Source organism: Diplotaxodon limnothrissa, linkage group LG4, assembly GCF_057381915.1.
Source record: "Diplotaxodon limnothrissa isolate DT_005_m linkage group LG4, D_limnothrissa_male_GT1.1, whole genome shotgun sequence".
NCBI lineage: Eukaryota > Metazoa > Chordata > Actinopteri > Cichliformes > Cichlidae > Diplotaxodon > Diplotaxodon limnothrissa.
The window spans coordinates 8,191,323-8,208,207 of NC_140599.1; the positions used below are offsets into that span (position 1 = coordinate 8,191,323).

General features: G+C 41.4%; 1 protein-coding gene across 3 annotated transcripts; it reads right to left on the reverse strand.

Moving 5' to 3' along the window:
* Positions 1 to 1,522: 1,522 nt before the first annotated feature.
* On the reverse strand, positions 1,523 to 16,463 carry ilf3b (interleukin enhancer binding factor 3b). 3 transcript variants are annotated; one of them, XM_085351366.1, is made up of 18 exons: positions 16,404 to 16,463; positions 15,034 to 15,130; positions 14,119 to 14,339; positions 13,841 to 14,015; positions 11,167 to 11,314; positions 9,646 to 9,737; positions 8,388 to 8,483; positions 8,024 to 8,135; positions 7,810 to 7,907; positions 7,132 to 7,243; positions 6,885 to 6,998; positions 6,296 to 6,501; positions 5,981 to 6,160; positions 5,617 to 5,898; positions 4,090 to 4,222; positions 3,940 to 3,987; positions 1,998 to 2,393; positions 1,523 to 1,890 (listed from the first exon to the last, which is right to left on the reverse strand). In XM_085351366.1, exons 2-18 carry the CDS (start codon positions 15,034 to 15,036, stop codon positions 1,760 to 1,762), a joined length of 2,547 nt encoding a protein of 848 aa, XP_085207492.1. In that variant the 5' UTR covers positions 15,037 to 15,130; positions 16,404 to 16,463; the 3' UTR covers positions 1,523 to 1,759. The 3 variants fall into 3 exon arrangements, with proteins under 3 accessions (XP_085207492.1, XP_085207493.1, XP_085207494.1); XM_085351367.1 differs by lacking the exon at positions 15,034 to 15,130 and having other exon boundaries at positions 16,404 to 16,442; XM_085351368.1 differs by lacking the exons at positions 1,523 to 1,890; positions 1,998 to 2,393 and adding an exon at positions 2,891 to 3,400.
* Between the last annotated feature and the right edge of the window lie 422 nt (positions 16,464 to 16,885).

Sequence of the window (16,885 nt, forward strand, 5' to 3'; positions counted from 1 at the left end):
CAAATATCCCATGTTTTATGTAACTGAAATGTTTAATTGTGTGGGCTAAAAAATAAGACAGTTGTAGACTATATTTATATGAAACATGTATACATTTACTGCATTTGATGTATTTTAACCATATATAATACATTGTATACAATGTAACACCAGCATTTGTGTAAAGAAAAAGAAAGGCTGTGATTTTGCCACCCCATTTGATTTCCATACAAACCTAAGAAAATTTCTCTAGATCCGCCCCTGCATAGCTAAACATTGTTTATCAGGCATTATCAATAGATGAAATTGGACCTATTATGCTACCTACAAGCTCCATAAAAGCTAGTTTTATTTTAGACTCTACTAGAAAAACTTTGCTTGATGTACACCTCAAAGTAATCCTTACTTATCTTACACTGGGTCTTTGTGTAGCACCAAGTTCAAAAAGAGCGACTTAAGCTTCTTTTTTCCTTTGTAGCCACCGTCCTAAAGCAGACTAAAATTGCGTTGTCATGGCAATCCAAGTATGGGCGGATATTATGGTGTACAAGGTGGTCTAACATCCCTTTTTCTGCGAAAAACGCTTTGGCCTCAGCACATCCCTTTATATAACTATATAATTGTAAATAGCTACTGGTTTAATCATAGGCAGATGTTTATGCATATAAATATGTTTTAAAAGACTGACTCCCCACGTTTCTCAAAGTGGTTTGGTCCACTGCCGACCAAAGGATGAGTGAGAAAGCGTCATTTCTATAACATAGTTACAGTCGGACTATATTTTATTGGTTACTAACCTTTAACAAACTTTTCCGCTTCAGTGATGCCACTACATTACAGGACATTTATAACCCTAGGGGCATCTATGAACATTTAAAAAGAATAAAATAAAATCATAACTTATTTTACCCAGTTTCCAAATGCTTATAGCTGTAATTTTGGTAGCGTTTCCAGATTTCTTTTGAGCCTGCTTAATATTACCTGTGAAATACCCCACTTTATATGATTATAACTGTTAGCCGATAACTTTAGTCAAAACTGTAATGAAGGCTTTTATTCAAAATAAAAGTCTTTTATTGATACAAACATAGTTTGTTGTACATTAACTCAAGTCCCACCCAATCCAAAAGCTACATTGAGCAGAAATGTGACTTTAAACACCAGAACGTAAAGTGTACTTTCCAGTAATCTCCAAAACCATTTATTAAAATAACTACATCACAGTAGGTAAATTACAAAATAAGCCAAAATTACAAGCACTGGAGAAAAGTTGTTCTTGGGTCCACTGAATTGTTACAAAAACAAAAGGAAAACAAAACACACAACCCTGTAGTTTAACACCACAAGATTGTACTAAATTTCATGTGGAAATAAATGCTGTTGACACATAACTGTTAAAGGAAACCAAGTCAGAACAAGCAAGTGAATTGTAGCATCGGCTTTCATATTTAGTGATGAGAATGGGGACTGGTAGTATCGATTTAAAAAAAAAAAAAAAAAAAAAAAATTATATATATATAATTTTAAAAAAGACTAAGCACCGACCAGACCACTGAAACAGACCAGTAAATTCAGCCACAACTCTGCTTTGACACATCAAAGTCCAGATATCTCGTTTTGTGCCCACATGTGCTACATACAAACCAAAAGCACATACGAAGCAAACATAGAAAAGGCAGAGAGCACAGGCAAGCCGTCAATCACTTTCTTTGGAGAAGGCTTGAGACACTGATGCGGGGTGCTTGGTGCTGGAGATTCACAGATGGAGGGACGCAGTCGTCTATCTGTACTGGTAGTTCATGCTGCTGTCGCCTCTGCCGTAGCCCACCGAGTTGTGGTACTGAGAACCAAAGCCCTGGTTGCTACCTCCTCCACCTCCCTGTGAGTTGTAACCGGACTGGTTGTTGAAACCTGCACCAAAACGATGACAATTAGTGATGAAAATGTGTATAAATAAAATTTTTCTTAGAATCCTTAAAATCCCAACACTTTACCAGCGTAACTGTAATCTTGATTACCTCCAGCTCCTCCTGTCACTTGGCTCGGGTATGCAGTGCTGTACGAGTATCCACCTGCTCCCCCCTGGTTCTGGTTGAAACTCTTCTTTCCCTGCCCGTAGCCCTGGCCATACTGGTTATAGGAGCCCTGCCCTGAGCCGCTGCCAGACTGGTAGCCCCCTGCAGGCCCACTATTTGTCCCTGGGGGACCTGGAAAAGATGCTTTCCCTCCTTTGTGCATAGGAGGTTTCTTTTTGAGGGGCTTGCAGGCAGAAGCGGCAGTGTAGGCTCCATCGTTCTGGTAGTATGAACCATAGGATCCCTGTGCTGGGCCCAGTGCTGTGTTAGCTGGAGGGCCAACCGATGAGCTGCCTGATGCCCCAGGTCCTCCGTTTGTACCTCCGTCATTGTAGTAATCTGTGAAACAAGGGCATTGCATGGTCATAAAAACAAACATAGCATGGCAGCGGCTGCACCTACTACATGTTTCTTAATGGCAATACATTGTGCGTGACAATCAAAACAAAGCCTGCAGTAGCACAGTGATGAATGAAGTCACATTTATTTAAAAAAAAAACAAAAAAACCTAAAAAAAACAAAACATAAAAACAGCTAGAACAAGTCTTTTCACCAACACGCATCAGATCTTCCAATTCATCCACTGTCTTCCAACAGCTACAGTTCAGAACTTAATACAGATGGAAAACTGAAACCTGCAGACATCCCCAAAATAAGAACATCAGGCATTCAGTGCAGTAATGACTTAACAAGTGTTGCTGATGTGATACAGAAACAGCAGATTCTTTTGTTGTTTTCGAATAGACCACATGACCACTTTTTAAAAGCAAACAGGAAAAAACATGGGAGTGAGTAAAAAGCATTAAGAGTGAACTAAAAAGCAATCCACGTGGAAATGTTCTCAGCATTTGCATCCAAGAAAACGTTAAGATAAAGAGAGAGACCAGGCCATCCTTGTGGTCTTGACAACAATCCAAAAGACAGTCTAGTCCAGCTGCCAGCTAGTCACACTCCAGAAACAAGCCCCGTCCCCCAGTATGACGGGTGAAGATACTCTGCAACAAATCGGCCCTGCAGCTTGCAGAGATCCAGGAGTTTGGGTACATCCACGGCAACTTGAGAGAACACAAGGTGTTATGGCTACATGCATGCAAGTGGCACGTCATCTCCCCGAGGTGCCATGGTTACGACAAGAAGAACTGGCAAGACAGGGCAGAGGGTAGTTGTCACTTTGTTCCAAGGGTTGAGGACTTGGTGGTGAAGAGGAGTTCGTGATGCTTCGGGAAAACTACTGAGTATTTTGTCCGTTTTTATCCTCGCTACAGCACAGTTTTGGATTTTCTAAGACTGGGGGAACATCTATGTCGCAAACTCGTGGTAGCCATAGCAGTCTGAGACAAAGTCACCTAAAGAGTGAGACAGGGCAGAGAAGGGGGAAAAAAAAAAATGATCAAAATTAGATTTAAATTTTAGTTTGAATTTTTTTCCCTGCCTTAAAATTGTGGCAGGTGAAATACTCATTGGTCGGATTTTGTTCAAACTGAATTTGATTTGTTTTGGTCTTTTTTAGATTTCTCTGCTCCTGTCACGCTCTTGTAGGTCAGTCCTCAGAACAGGCTGCCAGAACGAAGAAAGGGGTACTCATAAGAGGAGACTTGTCAAAACCAGATTCAATCCTGTGGCTTAAAGCAGAGAAATGTAAAATCACTGAACTGGGAACAACCCAGCATATGGTCTTGCTGGCTGGGGGAAAAAAACCCATTTTTTTTTTTTTTTACACATAATAGACTACATTTCCCAGAGTTCTAGCCAGATGCAGGAGGACAACATCAATGCTAACAAACTGGCAAAAATATATAATTCTGAAGCTCACGGGGTAAATCAGATTCTCAAAGATTACATTCTTACCCACAACAAGATTAGAAAGGAAGAAATGGACACTCACTGTATCCGGAGTTGGCGTTGTTCCCATAACCATATGTTCCAAAGCCACCTAGGAGGAGCACATAAGTTTTATTTTCAAGAGATTTAACACTGTGTCAAGCACACTGACCAAGTCTACCAGCAGTACCAGTATACCAGGATCTGTTTTTACCTCCTTGGCCATAGCCGCCTCCATTATTGAAACCTCTGCCTCTTCCACGACCTCGCCCTCCTCTCCCTCTGCCCCTGGGGGCGCCGACATCTCCAGGTCCAGGGGCTCCCATCATGCCAAACCCTGGCGTGTGCTAAAGAGAAAATGAACATCACTTAAAAGGAGTTCAGCATAACTTTCTGCATACCTGTGTTTCAGTAACAATGACAAAAGTACATGTTACATAACTATATTTTACAGCTAGTCTACTTCCCCCATATGAGTAAGAACACTAGCAAATTTTAGTTATTCATCTTAGTGTTGTTTCCGTACCTTATTTGCTGATATCTTAACTCTTTACGTCATAAAGGCAACATTTGATGACCTCCCCTGTACCTTTAATGGTGAGTTAATACCAATAAAGACATTGAAAACAAACTACTGTAATAGTCATCAAACAAAGGGTAGCTGCACAGGCAGAGACCACCTTCGCTAACTTCTGTTGCAAACCCAGTCATTTTGTTCTATAAGCAGGCCTAAAATATGACAGGAAGCACTCCGCGCAGAAAAGAGCTTCAATGGTTACTCATGGTAGCCTTTCAAGGGTAAAGAGTTCAAATCAATACCATTATACTTTTGTATTAATAGCGTTAGCAAACAAAACAGTTAACCAGTTAGCTGTAACCTAGCCATAGTTAATGCCATTAGCAGATTAAGTAGTTACTTACCAGATCAGCTCAACAGTCTGGGTAAAGTGGCTAACAGCATCCACTCAAGATAGTATTTTGCTACATAACATGGATGAACTGCAGATTATCTTATCAGGAGAGCCAGCGTTTGCCACCATTAAACAGAAGATTTCCATTTATTGCAAGCCCTACAATGGACTATAATTTTCTCTTGACAACCAAATCCAAGATAGCAGTGGGAGTGGAAGAGAGCATTGAAGAAAGATGCTCATTAAAGTTTTTCCCCCTTTGGTTTTTTGGCAGATACTTCTGTTGTGCATCCTTCAGATAGAATTCACTTGTCAGCCTGTTAAGAGGCAACTGTCTCATGTTTTTAAGATGTAACACAATCCTTTCTAACATCAGTAATTAACTCAAATAGATGAACAGAGCACGTTTAATTTTAACTTTTTTTTTTTTATTTGAGCAGTAATGTGGCCATTATACTTGCTGCATTGCCTGTGTCATGAGCTTATTTTGACGTCATATGACGTCTTCTTTTGGCACTTCGGCTGGTCATGCAGCTCTTAAGTTGGCGTGTTGTGTGTCCAATCGTTACGGCTTTTACTGCCATTTTAATATGATGTTCCAATACAGAACGCCCCCCCCCCCAAACACAAGACCCTACAACTTTACTTCACTGCAAAACACAAGATGTAAACTTGTTGGATGTTACTCTTTCATCACTGTCATGGTACATTACCACTGAGCTGTACAGGAACTGATGTACACAAAATACAACATGAACCACAGTTACTTTAACTACAAACATGCTTTAAGCAAAAATCTTGGGCCTGGACTTTTGAAATGGGATGCTTACCATGGGTGGTCCCTTTTTCTTTTTAGCAGCTTCGGGTGCTGAGCCTTCAGGGAAGAGCCGTTCCAGTGCAGCCAGAGCTGCATAAGCCTTAGCCACCTTTTTATTGGATCCTGTGCCCTGGAACTTCTGCCCATCGATCTCCACCTCCATGACAAAACGTTTGTCGTGGCTGCCGCCGGTCTCTGATATGAGCTCATACTTGAGGCCTCGACGCTTCTCATTCAGCTCCATCACTGGGTTCTTGCCGTGTTTAGTGAGGATTGGTCCCTGCTGGCGAGCAGTCTGATAAGAAAGAGTTGGTGGGTAAAATGACACATTGAGCAGTACAGGAAACAACCCAAAAGCTGGTTGCTGACACACATACCTCTGCAGCTTCAGTGCTTTCTGCATTAGCTGCTCCTGCGGCAGCAGTGATAGTTTCGACAGGTGGCACTACTGGCTTCTGTTGTTCCACAGTGTTTGCTACTACTGCCTCGTCTGCTTTTACTGCCGGCTCAGGAGACTTTAGTTCTACTCCAGTGGGCAGGCCCATGTCCTGTAAAACCTAAAAGGTGCCCACAGAAGATTCATTGTAGGTTAAAAAGACAAGAATAAAGTCTAACTATAACTACAAAAAGACACTGAGGCAACAATGAAATCTAATATGCATTTCAGACAGTCTTGCAAATGTTTTGCCTACCTTTACAGCTACGTGCAGCTTGGCAGTGCGTTTTGATGGGCCTGAAGCCTCAAATGTCTTGCCATCTACCTCTACAGCCATTGTAAAGACAGGAACATGAACTGGGCCAGTCTGGGAGATCAGCTTATACTGTAGTCCTGGCTTTAACTGATTGAGCCTCATTAGGGCATTCATGGCTTGGGGAGGCTCAGCCTTCTCCTCTGCAGCTGGTGATAAAGTCAGAAAAACAGCATTATGATAACAATAATAACATACAGTAAAATCCAAATGTTTTACTTTAATCATCAGACTAGTGAAATTTCTTTGACCAGAAAGTAGTAATGTAGTTATAATTTTTTAAACCAAACATCTTTAACCTATTGAAAGTGAACAAACATCAAAATTGTTAATTCAATTCAAAAAGAAAGGAACATATTTGAGTAACATTATCAATGGCAGCACACTTCATGATTTCTGATACAGCTGAACTTCACATCTGATCACCCAAGTGTGTCTCTTCCGCACCTACCTGGGCACAGATTGTTCTGCCATGCCCAGATAAGCGCACGCACACACGCACGCACGCACCTTGAGCTAAAAGAGCACTTACATTTCTTCTGCAGCTTTTTCTTCTTTTTATTGGGACTCTTGTCATCAGTACCCTCTTCTTCCTCGATAGGCCTCTTCATTGGTGGTGCATATGCTGTACTGGGTGGGATTTGCACTGAAACACAACAACCGAAGTTGTGCAATGAGATCATTCAAATTATACCAAATACATATTAAATATACACCATGCACAGACAAAACTTCCATGTCTAATGTGCTTTTGTAGACGACTTAAATCTCAGGTTTACCTGTGTAATCGATAGGAGTCTCAGGTCGAGGTTTCTTGGGCATCTTAGAAGGAAGTGGATCCATTCCAAGCACTTTGTGAAGCTGTCCAAAAGCTGACAGTCTTAAGGCATGCTGAGGACAACAAACACATGATGTTAACTATATACCCATTTATGAATATGCAGAACACAGACTGTATATGAAAGAAGGACACAGACACTGTGACATCACTCACTGGTTTATGAAGCCCTGTTGTTAGTGTCTGAGCCATTTCTTTTGTTTATTCGTTTATTTTAAGTCAGAAGTGACTCTATTTGAACAACAGGGTAAAGTGCTAAGTCACCAGCTATGGCTAGCAAAACTCATCAGCATGCTGCAACCATAAACTGCTTGACTGCATCATAGAAACCAGCTAATTCAAGTTAAGCAATAGAGTTTGAAAGTACTGGAGTTTTTTTCCCCAATGACCCCAATTTTAAACCTAAATTTGAAATCAGTTAAAAATATAAAATAAACAAATCTCTCTCCATGCAGATCATGTTGGGCTGTTTTTTTGTACCAGGCTGTAAACATGATTTTTCTTCTTTTGCTGCATATTTGGGAATTTGAACACTGATGTTGATGGACATGAGCTTGCTTTTGTAGCCAGCCTCTTGGGGACTTTTTGAGGCACTGCGCTGCCACACCCACACACTTACTTGTGCACTTGCTGTGATGTCTTCTCTTTGCTGCTGGTCCAAATGACCAATTGCATCTGTTGGCTCCTTCTCACATGGATCGGAAATTCCAGGCCCATCTTACAACATAAACAAACGACAGCATTGGCGTGTGCTTAGAAATAAGCGCACAAACTAAACAAGTACAATTACACTTGCACAATTAAAGTTTTGAGAAGAGATCTCAGGTGTATACCTGCCATGAGGATTCCTGAAGCCAGACATTCTAAAACCCTCCGCAGAGCCTCTCCTGCACCCATGGGCCGGTTCCCTGTGCCAATGGCTTTCTCACAGATCAGCTCCAATGGCTACAAAGCATGAGAGATAGGATGCTATTTTTAAGCCCTTACACAAAGAGATTTCAGGTCACAGTATTAGAACGTGAGATTGTTATTGCTTTCAAGACACCACTAAGGAATTTTAAAGTTTCTTTTTTGACATTTTCATCAGCCTTAGGCAATATTTATTCAACATATCTGATAGTCTTAAAAAGGCACAATCAGCGCATATCTGTCCATCTAAAATTTATTTTTTTTGTTATAAGGTTTTCTTTTACTCACCCAGCCCCGAAGGGGGGCCCATGTTGGGACGCGGGCGCATAAGTCCCTTAGGATCCGGATGACAATGACACAGGAGCGAAGCCCATTGGCTCTAGCCTGAGGAAACAAGAAGGGGTGGGGGGAGGGGCACAAACAGCCTTAGTTAAACAAAAAACAAAACAACAACAAAAAACAACAACAACAAAAACAACAACACAACAGAAAAGCAGACTGTACGCAACAAAAAGCAAGATAAATATTCAAATATGTGGAAAGATAAAAATGAAGCCACACAGACTACAGCATTTTAGCTTTGTCATTATGGTAAATGTCCAGAGAGATTAGGTGACAGAATGATGTTTGATCACTTTGGTGGAAAAGCCTATTATGTCTGCAAATCAATAGCCAGCATGATCGATGGTGTAGTTACTGCTTGTAGGAAAAAAAAGCATGCATATGAATGCGCGACTAAAGCCACCTCAAACTTTATGTCAACTTTAAAATGATTAACAAGTGTGTTATTTCAGAGGATATGCATACATGTGCTGTCATTAAAAGAGGCCATGACTAAGTTAGTGGCAAAGGAAGTTTAAAATATGACTCGAGGTGCAATATTTCTGCTGCTTTTGTGGCACACAGAGTAACAGAAACAGCCAGAGAGCAGAAACAGCTGAGGCCACATACTCTACAATAACAAGCTGCAGAGATGGAGCACTGATCGTTATAGTGTCAAAGCCAGAAATGAAACAGGCGAAAATACTACAATGAGATATAATCAAACAATTAACTACAAGGAACCCTTTCTCTACCAAAAGTGGAGCTTGCGACTTGCAGAAGTGTGAAAATAATGACAAAGCACTCACAGCAACACTGACATTGGAGAAATATTGCACCTGGACAAACCATGGATTAGTTCTTCCCCCCCCCCCTTTTTTTTTTTTTTTTTACTGATTTGAGTTAGAAGCTGTTAAGCTAAATGTGAAAACAAAGAAAATCAGGGACCGAAAAGCAACAATTTCTCCGTTTATGAAATGATAAAGCAATAAAAATCTGTTATGTGAGTAAAACAACTCTACAACAGTGCAATGACAAAGGTTTCCTAAGAAACAAACATCCAGGTCATCAAGAATTACTACAGGAAGTACACTTCAAAAGAGTAAATTTAAAAAAAAGAAAGAAAAACAAAAAACACATGGAACGCCCAAATAAAAGACAAACAGCATAAAACCAAACTCAAAACTACTTCTGTTTTAGAGACAAATAAAGACAAGATCCAAACCTGGAACCACTTAGCGTGGCGGAGAGACGCCAAGGCAGTTAGGCATTTCTGCCTGTCCAGAACATCCGGGGGATCGTTGACTGAAAGCGTTTCTATTGGCAGGTGGAATAAGAAGACAAGGTACAGTTTGACCAAGGGGAGTTCTGTCAGCCGGCCAGGGGGAACACAGGCAGCCTTCCCAAACCACAGCCAGGAGGGGAAAGGGGAGGGGGACCCCTCCACTGGAGAACCACCAAACGCTCCCAACCTCCCAGTTAATATGGTTTGACATGACCCGGCACGTAACAATTACACTTAAATTCCACCGGAGTGACTGTAATGCAGAGTGCGTTGTAACTGGAATATGTAAAAAAATAAGATTACAAGAAATAAAAATAAATCCCTGACGTAGAAAGGCAACTTTATAAAGGGATTTATAGGTTGCATCAAATGGGAGGTTGTCTCTCCATAGCCGCTTCAACTCAAATGATGCTTTAGTTTCATTGCCTAAAACGGTCTAGTTTTCTTTTTCTGGCGCTAACAGGAGGTAGAGCCCCTCCCCTTCACCCCTAGATTGGGTACACTGCGCTTTGCCCCTTCCGAGACAGAGAGCGGCCAGTTGGTCAAAGGTCCAGCGTCCCTAAAAATTGACAAACTAGAAGGCTTGACAGAGAGAATCAGAATTGAAACCACAGGCAAAAATGATCAGATACACAAAAGGTGGGTATAAAAAAAAGTCCACACTGCAGCAAAACTGATGGCTTAAAAAGAAAAAAATTAAACAAAGTCCCAAACTGGGCCTCACTGTGAGCACGAAGCTACAGATAAAGTCAAGGTAGAGGTCTATTGTTGAAAACTCAAAAAACGCAAAATACAAATGTTTTGTTGTATAGCTACCAATAATCCAAATAACTACATGTTTCACATTGCCATTAATTATTACTAGCTGACATGTGGGACCAACCCCTGGATTTTTGGGTGTGGTTGGACAGGCAATTTCAAGTGTCCCTTGTCATTATCTGCAACCCCGAGCCTTCCCTGCTCAACAACATCAGAGACTGTCAATAGCCCACTGCTGGGTGTCACTGCACGTTTTGCTACTCATTTTTGCTGCAATGCAAACTGTTCATCATCAATGATAAAACACATGCAAACAAAGTGGTCTCTCTTTTTGTATTTGGTTAAATTCTCAGTAAGCCTTCATTTCTTTGGTGACCTTGATCATTAAGGGGGAAGAGAAAGCCACGTCTTCAGAAGTCAGTAAACTACCTGCCCTATACTGTATATTGGGCCATCAAAAATGTCCAATTACATTACATGGAACTACAAGAGTGTCTAGAGAGCTATAAGCATAGCACACTTTCATTATGTGACTGCATTTCTTGTCCTCTAGCTCCATTGAAGGCCCAATAAACAATATCTGTCTAGGCTGGTTACCTGCCTGGCCTCCCTGCTGGAAACAGGGTGCCACTAAAAAGAGGGGAAAAAGAAGAAAAGAAAAAAAAGAAAGAAAAACACTGAGGCTTTCAATCAGGAGCTTACCTCCAGCTGCAGCCCTCTCAATCTCTTCACGGACCAAAGGGGACGTCAGGTGAATTGTGAGGGTGAGAGGGGGCTCCTTGGTGTTCTTTATGACGATGCTAGCTTCACGGATCTGTTGGGTCACCACATACTTGTCTTCTGTGATCAACTGAAAGAAAGAAAACAAGACAATCAGTACAGTTTAAAAAAAAAGAAAAAAAGACTTGACACTGGTTTCTTTAACTTATCCAGTCATGAAGGAGGACACGTGTAGGGATACCAAAGACTATACAACTGTAGGATTTCCTTAACAACATAACACTACTCAGGGATCCAGAATGAAAACTTTGAAATCGCTTTTTCCTCTAAATTTGGGTTTATAAAAAGCCCTAATGTCTTGTTTCATTTTAAAGATATTGAGTTATTATAGAAATCTATGAAGCTAGCAAATATAGATTCTTGGTCCTAGATCATTTTGTTTTATTAAAACTGCTACCAGTAACTTTCCCCAACAGTTTACATACCAGTACAGATGTAATCTCAAGGCTTATATCAATGGATATGTTCTCATCCAACCAAATTCTCACTGGTGAGGCAATCACAGATTTCACTTTCATAAGAACAAAGGCAACGACTAGCTTTTCCATAATACCCATTACTATCATTGTTCCCACAAATGTGTCCGTCTGCAGACACTTTTGGGTCAGAGGAGTTTTCACCCAAGCGAGACGCTTCTGATTACCGTATTTTCACAACCATAAGGCGCACTTAAAAGTCTTAGATTTTCTTCAAAAAGTGCGGCGCGCCCTATAGCGCAGTGCGCCCTGTGTGTTGTAAGGAGGACGTAGTAGAGAACACCATGAGAACGCTAAAGGGTGAAGTGTGTGCGTTGACTTTATTGCACATACCTGTATAAAAGAACAGGTATGTGCGTTATGCAGGACATCGTTGTTTTAACAACCCTGAAAATGGCAAAGAGACACGCTTACGAAGCACAGTTTAAACTGAAGGCCATCAGCTACGCGGAGGAACATGGAAATCGAGCAGCGGCGAGAGAATTTAAGATTAATGAATCGATGGTTCGCAAGTGGAGGAAGCTGGAAAACAAGCTCCGGCAGGTCAAGAAGACGCAGCTGAGTTTCCGCGGACATAAGGCGATCATCGAGCAAAGAACGAGCGGGAGAAGCGTTTCGACGGTCACCATTCGGCTAAAAGCAGTTTCACTTTCACTTTTTATGAAACGGTGCCATTTTTCCATCCGGACCAGGACTACGGTAGCGCAGCAACTTCCAGCGGATTATAAGGAAAAGCTGGCCATCTTCCGCTCCTACTGCAGCAAACTTATCGGCGACAAACACATCCAGCGATGGATGACCGATGGAGACCACAGTTTAACCAAGAGTGGAAACCAGCGCCGGGCGAGTTACGCCACAATTTGCCAATGGATTGTAGATGCTTGGGCTAACATGTCTGCTGGCACTGTTGTTCGAGCTTTCGCAAAAGCCGGCATCATTTCCGAGGAGCCGCACGGCACGGAAAGTGACTCTGACAGTGAAGAAAGTGAACCTGGCATGTTTGATGAAGATTTAGCGCAGCTGTTCAATTCAGACACAGAGGATGAGGACTTCGATGGGTTTGATTGATGATAAAAATGTGAGTACCAAACTTTGTTTTGCTCCTGCTTTATTTTTAAATACGCACACTTGTATGCTTGTGTGTTGTTGATGATGACGATTACTGGTAATAAAAATGTGAGTAAGGTACCGAACTCAGGTTTGCTCCCGCTTTATTTTTAAATACGCATACGGTACTTGTATGCGCCCTATGATCCAGTGCGCCTTATGTGTGTGTTAAATACAGTAATGGCACACATAACTGAGACTGCGCCTTTTAGCACAGTGCGTCTTATGGTCGTGAAAATACGGTAGCTTATTTAATGCTTACATTTACCGAAATTTTAATTAAAGAGTACCCCCAAGTGTGAAGGGCTAACCCGAAAATACAAGCTTTCCGGGCCTAACACAATGTTAATCAATACGTTTAAAATACGAATACTGGCAGGCGGACGATTTCAGCCAAATAACATTTTCATTGGTTTACTGCAGCCTTGAATTCATTTTAGCTTTACATTTCCTCTTCCCAGCTCACAGAAACAGGAGCTGCTTTTTGGGTCGGAGTCACTGCTTGTGTGCATGCTGCCAGTGGGAAGTTTTGTTTGTCCTTACTGCACAGGATGACACGGACACCCAGAACATCAGTCATGTCAAAATTGAAAATAATTTTCCCAACTCAGTTTAATTTCAGTTAGCTTTCAGCTTATGCTTGTTTCAGTTTAGTTTTTATTGTTCTAAAATGGGCCGTTTTAGTTTTTCCAATTACTATAATGACAAATATGTTTGATAAGGCTAAGACTTTACAGGCATTACAATACAAGTAGCATCACAGCCACGTAGGTACCCCAAATCTCTATCAAGACATGACCCAAAGCTTCAGATTGATAATGCACCACAAAGACTAAAACTAATATAGTTTATAAACGTTTGCTCACTTAATTTGCCTTTTTCTAAATCTACTTTTTATTTTTATTTGTGTTAAATCGCATCTAGTTTTAGTTTAGTTTCAAGTTATCTGAAATAGCAATGTTATAGTTAAATAAAACTTTTCCAAATATAGAGTGAATCATCACACTTCTCACCTTGAGCTGTGTAACAAGGTTCTCAGACACCTTCTTCAGCAGACTGATGGTAGGCTTGTCCTTACAAAGGAGCACCAGCTCTAGGTCCAGGTCCCCCTTCAGTAACAGGCCTTTAGCAACCAGTCCCACCCTCATGACGCCACGCAGAGAGCGGGTGGCCTGATCCTTATGCTCACTTTGAAAAGACACCGGATGCACAGTGGAGAAGAATAAAATGAAACAAAGTCAGCTTTGGTTTTAAAAAGGTACTTGTTTACTCAAAGTCTCCAACATCTCACCTTTCTTTATCAGTCTCTGTGCCTGAGTCAGACTTTGTCGTCCCCTTTTCCTGTTTATCCAGCCAGTCAGAGACGGCCTTGAGTGCTCTCTCTGTGTGAGACACCATGTTTTGTACACTTTCCAGCTCTTCCTGTGTCGGGTAGATGGCAGAGTGTTTTGCCATAACATGGCGGTCGTCATTCATGAAGACACGCATGGCGCGGTGGCGCATTGGTGGTGGCTAGTGGTGAAAAGAAACAACAGCGTGAATTTAAGGGAACATATCTGTCACATGGCTAGACGAGATTAGTTTCAATCAAAGCATTCCCATCGTAACACTACCCAGACTTCAATGCATGACAAGAATGTGCATGAGATTTATTACCTTGCATTCCACAAATAAAAGTCTAACTTTTACTCTTGAAAATACATCAATACCTCATCTTGAATTACCCTGGGACAATTAACCAGATTAACACATTTATGCAGCAGCTCCTCAAACTTCAGTCGAGGTTCTAATCAGACCAGTTATTCAACTAACTTTACTAATCCAGTTTTATGAAATAGCTCCTGCTCAACCTGGAAAAACCATTTATCAAGATTAAACGGGCCACCAAACTAAGACTGCCTTCCTCTGACCTTGTTTGATGAATTGAAATACTGAACACAGAGGTCAAGCTTCTAAAACTAATCATTACACAAGCAGAGGGTATGCACAGGCAACCAAAGCCAAATTATGGGAGAGTGATGGCAGTGATGTGAAAGCAGCCAGCATGTGTTCCCAAAGCCCCGGGCATCATGGAACAGCAACATGCTGGCTGCATCAGATGGGTCACAATCATTTGTCCTGTTAACACTGGTATTTAATATAAATGCCTGGATATCCTCTGCCCTATAAACAACGCGCAGTAAGACTTGAATAATGAAAATTTTACCATTGCTGTTGTGGAGACCGTGACGGCTGCTTTATCCAGTGACCCACAGTATTAAAACGGCCGTCTTGGCAGCAGATGACTTTGCTGCTGTCTGAGTCTGCAGGACGGAAATAAAAAAAAATAAAAAAAAATAAAAATCAGGGCAAAATTAAAACCCAACATTTTTTTATATTTCAAGTTTGTCGCTGTTCGACACTCAGTGGCTCAGAGGTGAAAATGTTTTTACACTTCACTGGCATCTCTGGCCCCCAGCTGCAGCAACATAGTTGGTACACATTTACAAGCCTCAGGCACTAAACAGGCCCAGCCTCTCCTGCTCCACAGTAATAAATAAACTCGTGTCTACAAACCACAATATTTCAGAATAAAGGGCAATCATGTATGTATGTGTGTGTGTGTATATATATACATATTATCCAAAATAAAAATAAAAACCAGGCTGGTGTAAACAGATTAATGTGAGTGGAGGGTAACAGCAGAACCTTCATGGATGACTGAGTGTTCATCAGTGTTGTCTGACGTGATGAGTGTAGCTGCTACTGTGTTACTACAGCAAAACGCTAAGATCTGGATCAAATAGTGGCGTGAAGTGGGCGGGCAGGACTTCTCATTCAATAATAGCGACACACCCACAGGTCTCACATACTGTAGCATTCCCATCGTGGGTCTACCTTTCTGTACCTGGATACAAAGCTGACATAACGTAAAAGAGCAGAAATCTTAAACACGGCTCGTACTGCCCCGTTTTCTACGCTCCAACCTGTCAACGACTTACCGAAACATGGCACAAAGCCAAAATGAGCTCATGTCGCACTCCCCACGAGCCACTAAAGCTTCACACTGAAACGTAACCTTTACGTCAAGAAACAACCAGTCCCCGAACCCTCGCAGCTCCAACTCGTGGATTTAAAAACAGACGCCATTTTAATTCGGCGCAGAGTCTGGCTGTTGACGGCAGCTAGCTCGCATCCCCGACAAAAACCGACCGACTGCGGTTTAAAGCTGCGCAGACATGCTCCACAAATCGGGAAACACAGCCATGTGTGTTACCATTATTCCTGCCAATTGCAAAACTCGATAATATGATGCACATTAACTGAGAATTTTGAATTTAAGTTCTTGTCTGCTGCTTATCAGACACCAAAATGGTAGAGGAGACAAAACGAGACCCCATTGAAACCTCAGCTACAGTTAGCACTAGCATGCTAGCTTTGCCGAACAATGGCAAAAAAAGCTCAACGTCTGAAGTCTACGAGCCCAAGACAGAATATACAGTCGAGCATCTGAACTACTCTTGGTATGCAGCTTCCTTAGTATGTTCATTCCTAAATACTTAAAGTTATTATTTCGGATCTTTTCTTGTTACTTACCGTTGTGTCGTTAACACAGCGCTTCACGCTAGCTCCCGGTCTCGGCAGCAGGAGCACAAATGGAAACGCCCACGATCTGGGAAGAGAATGGTGCTTATTGGACTAAATTTCCACGTGACTTGAATATTTACAAATAGAAAAGCGGAACACCGTCTTTGGGGCGTGGCTAATAATCAAGGCATTGAATTCTAAACACTTGGCTGATTGATTCAGCAATGTTTGGGACTAATGTTATTGTCACGACAGTTATCTTACATAACAAATATTCGTAGTCATTTCCACCGCTTGTGTGTTACTGTGAGAGATATCCATAAAGTTTCCCCCACAAGAATAATGACAGTTATTTAAGGATTTGGTCTAAAAAGTAGTGGAAAAGGCTATTTTAAAAAGAAAAAGTAGCTTTGGTATCTTGTATGAAAAAAGGGGTTGCAGAAATTATAAAGAAAATATCACAGAATACTTTTCTTGATCCAGGTATAGTA

What these genes read in the sequence shown, in the direction of transcription:
- ilf3b (XM_085351366.1), bottom strand. An exon ending in AGCTGCACGTAGCTGTAAAG is followed by an intron (nt 6,161 to 6,295) that starts GTAGGCAAAACA and finishes GGCACCTTTTAG; the next exon opens with GTTTTACAGGACATGGGCCT. An exon ending in AGTGACAGGAGGAGCTGGAG is followed by an intron (nt 1,891 to 1,997) that starts GTAATCAAGATT and finishes GTTTTGGTGCAG; the next exon opens with GTTTCAACAACCAGTCCGGT.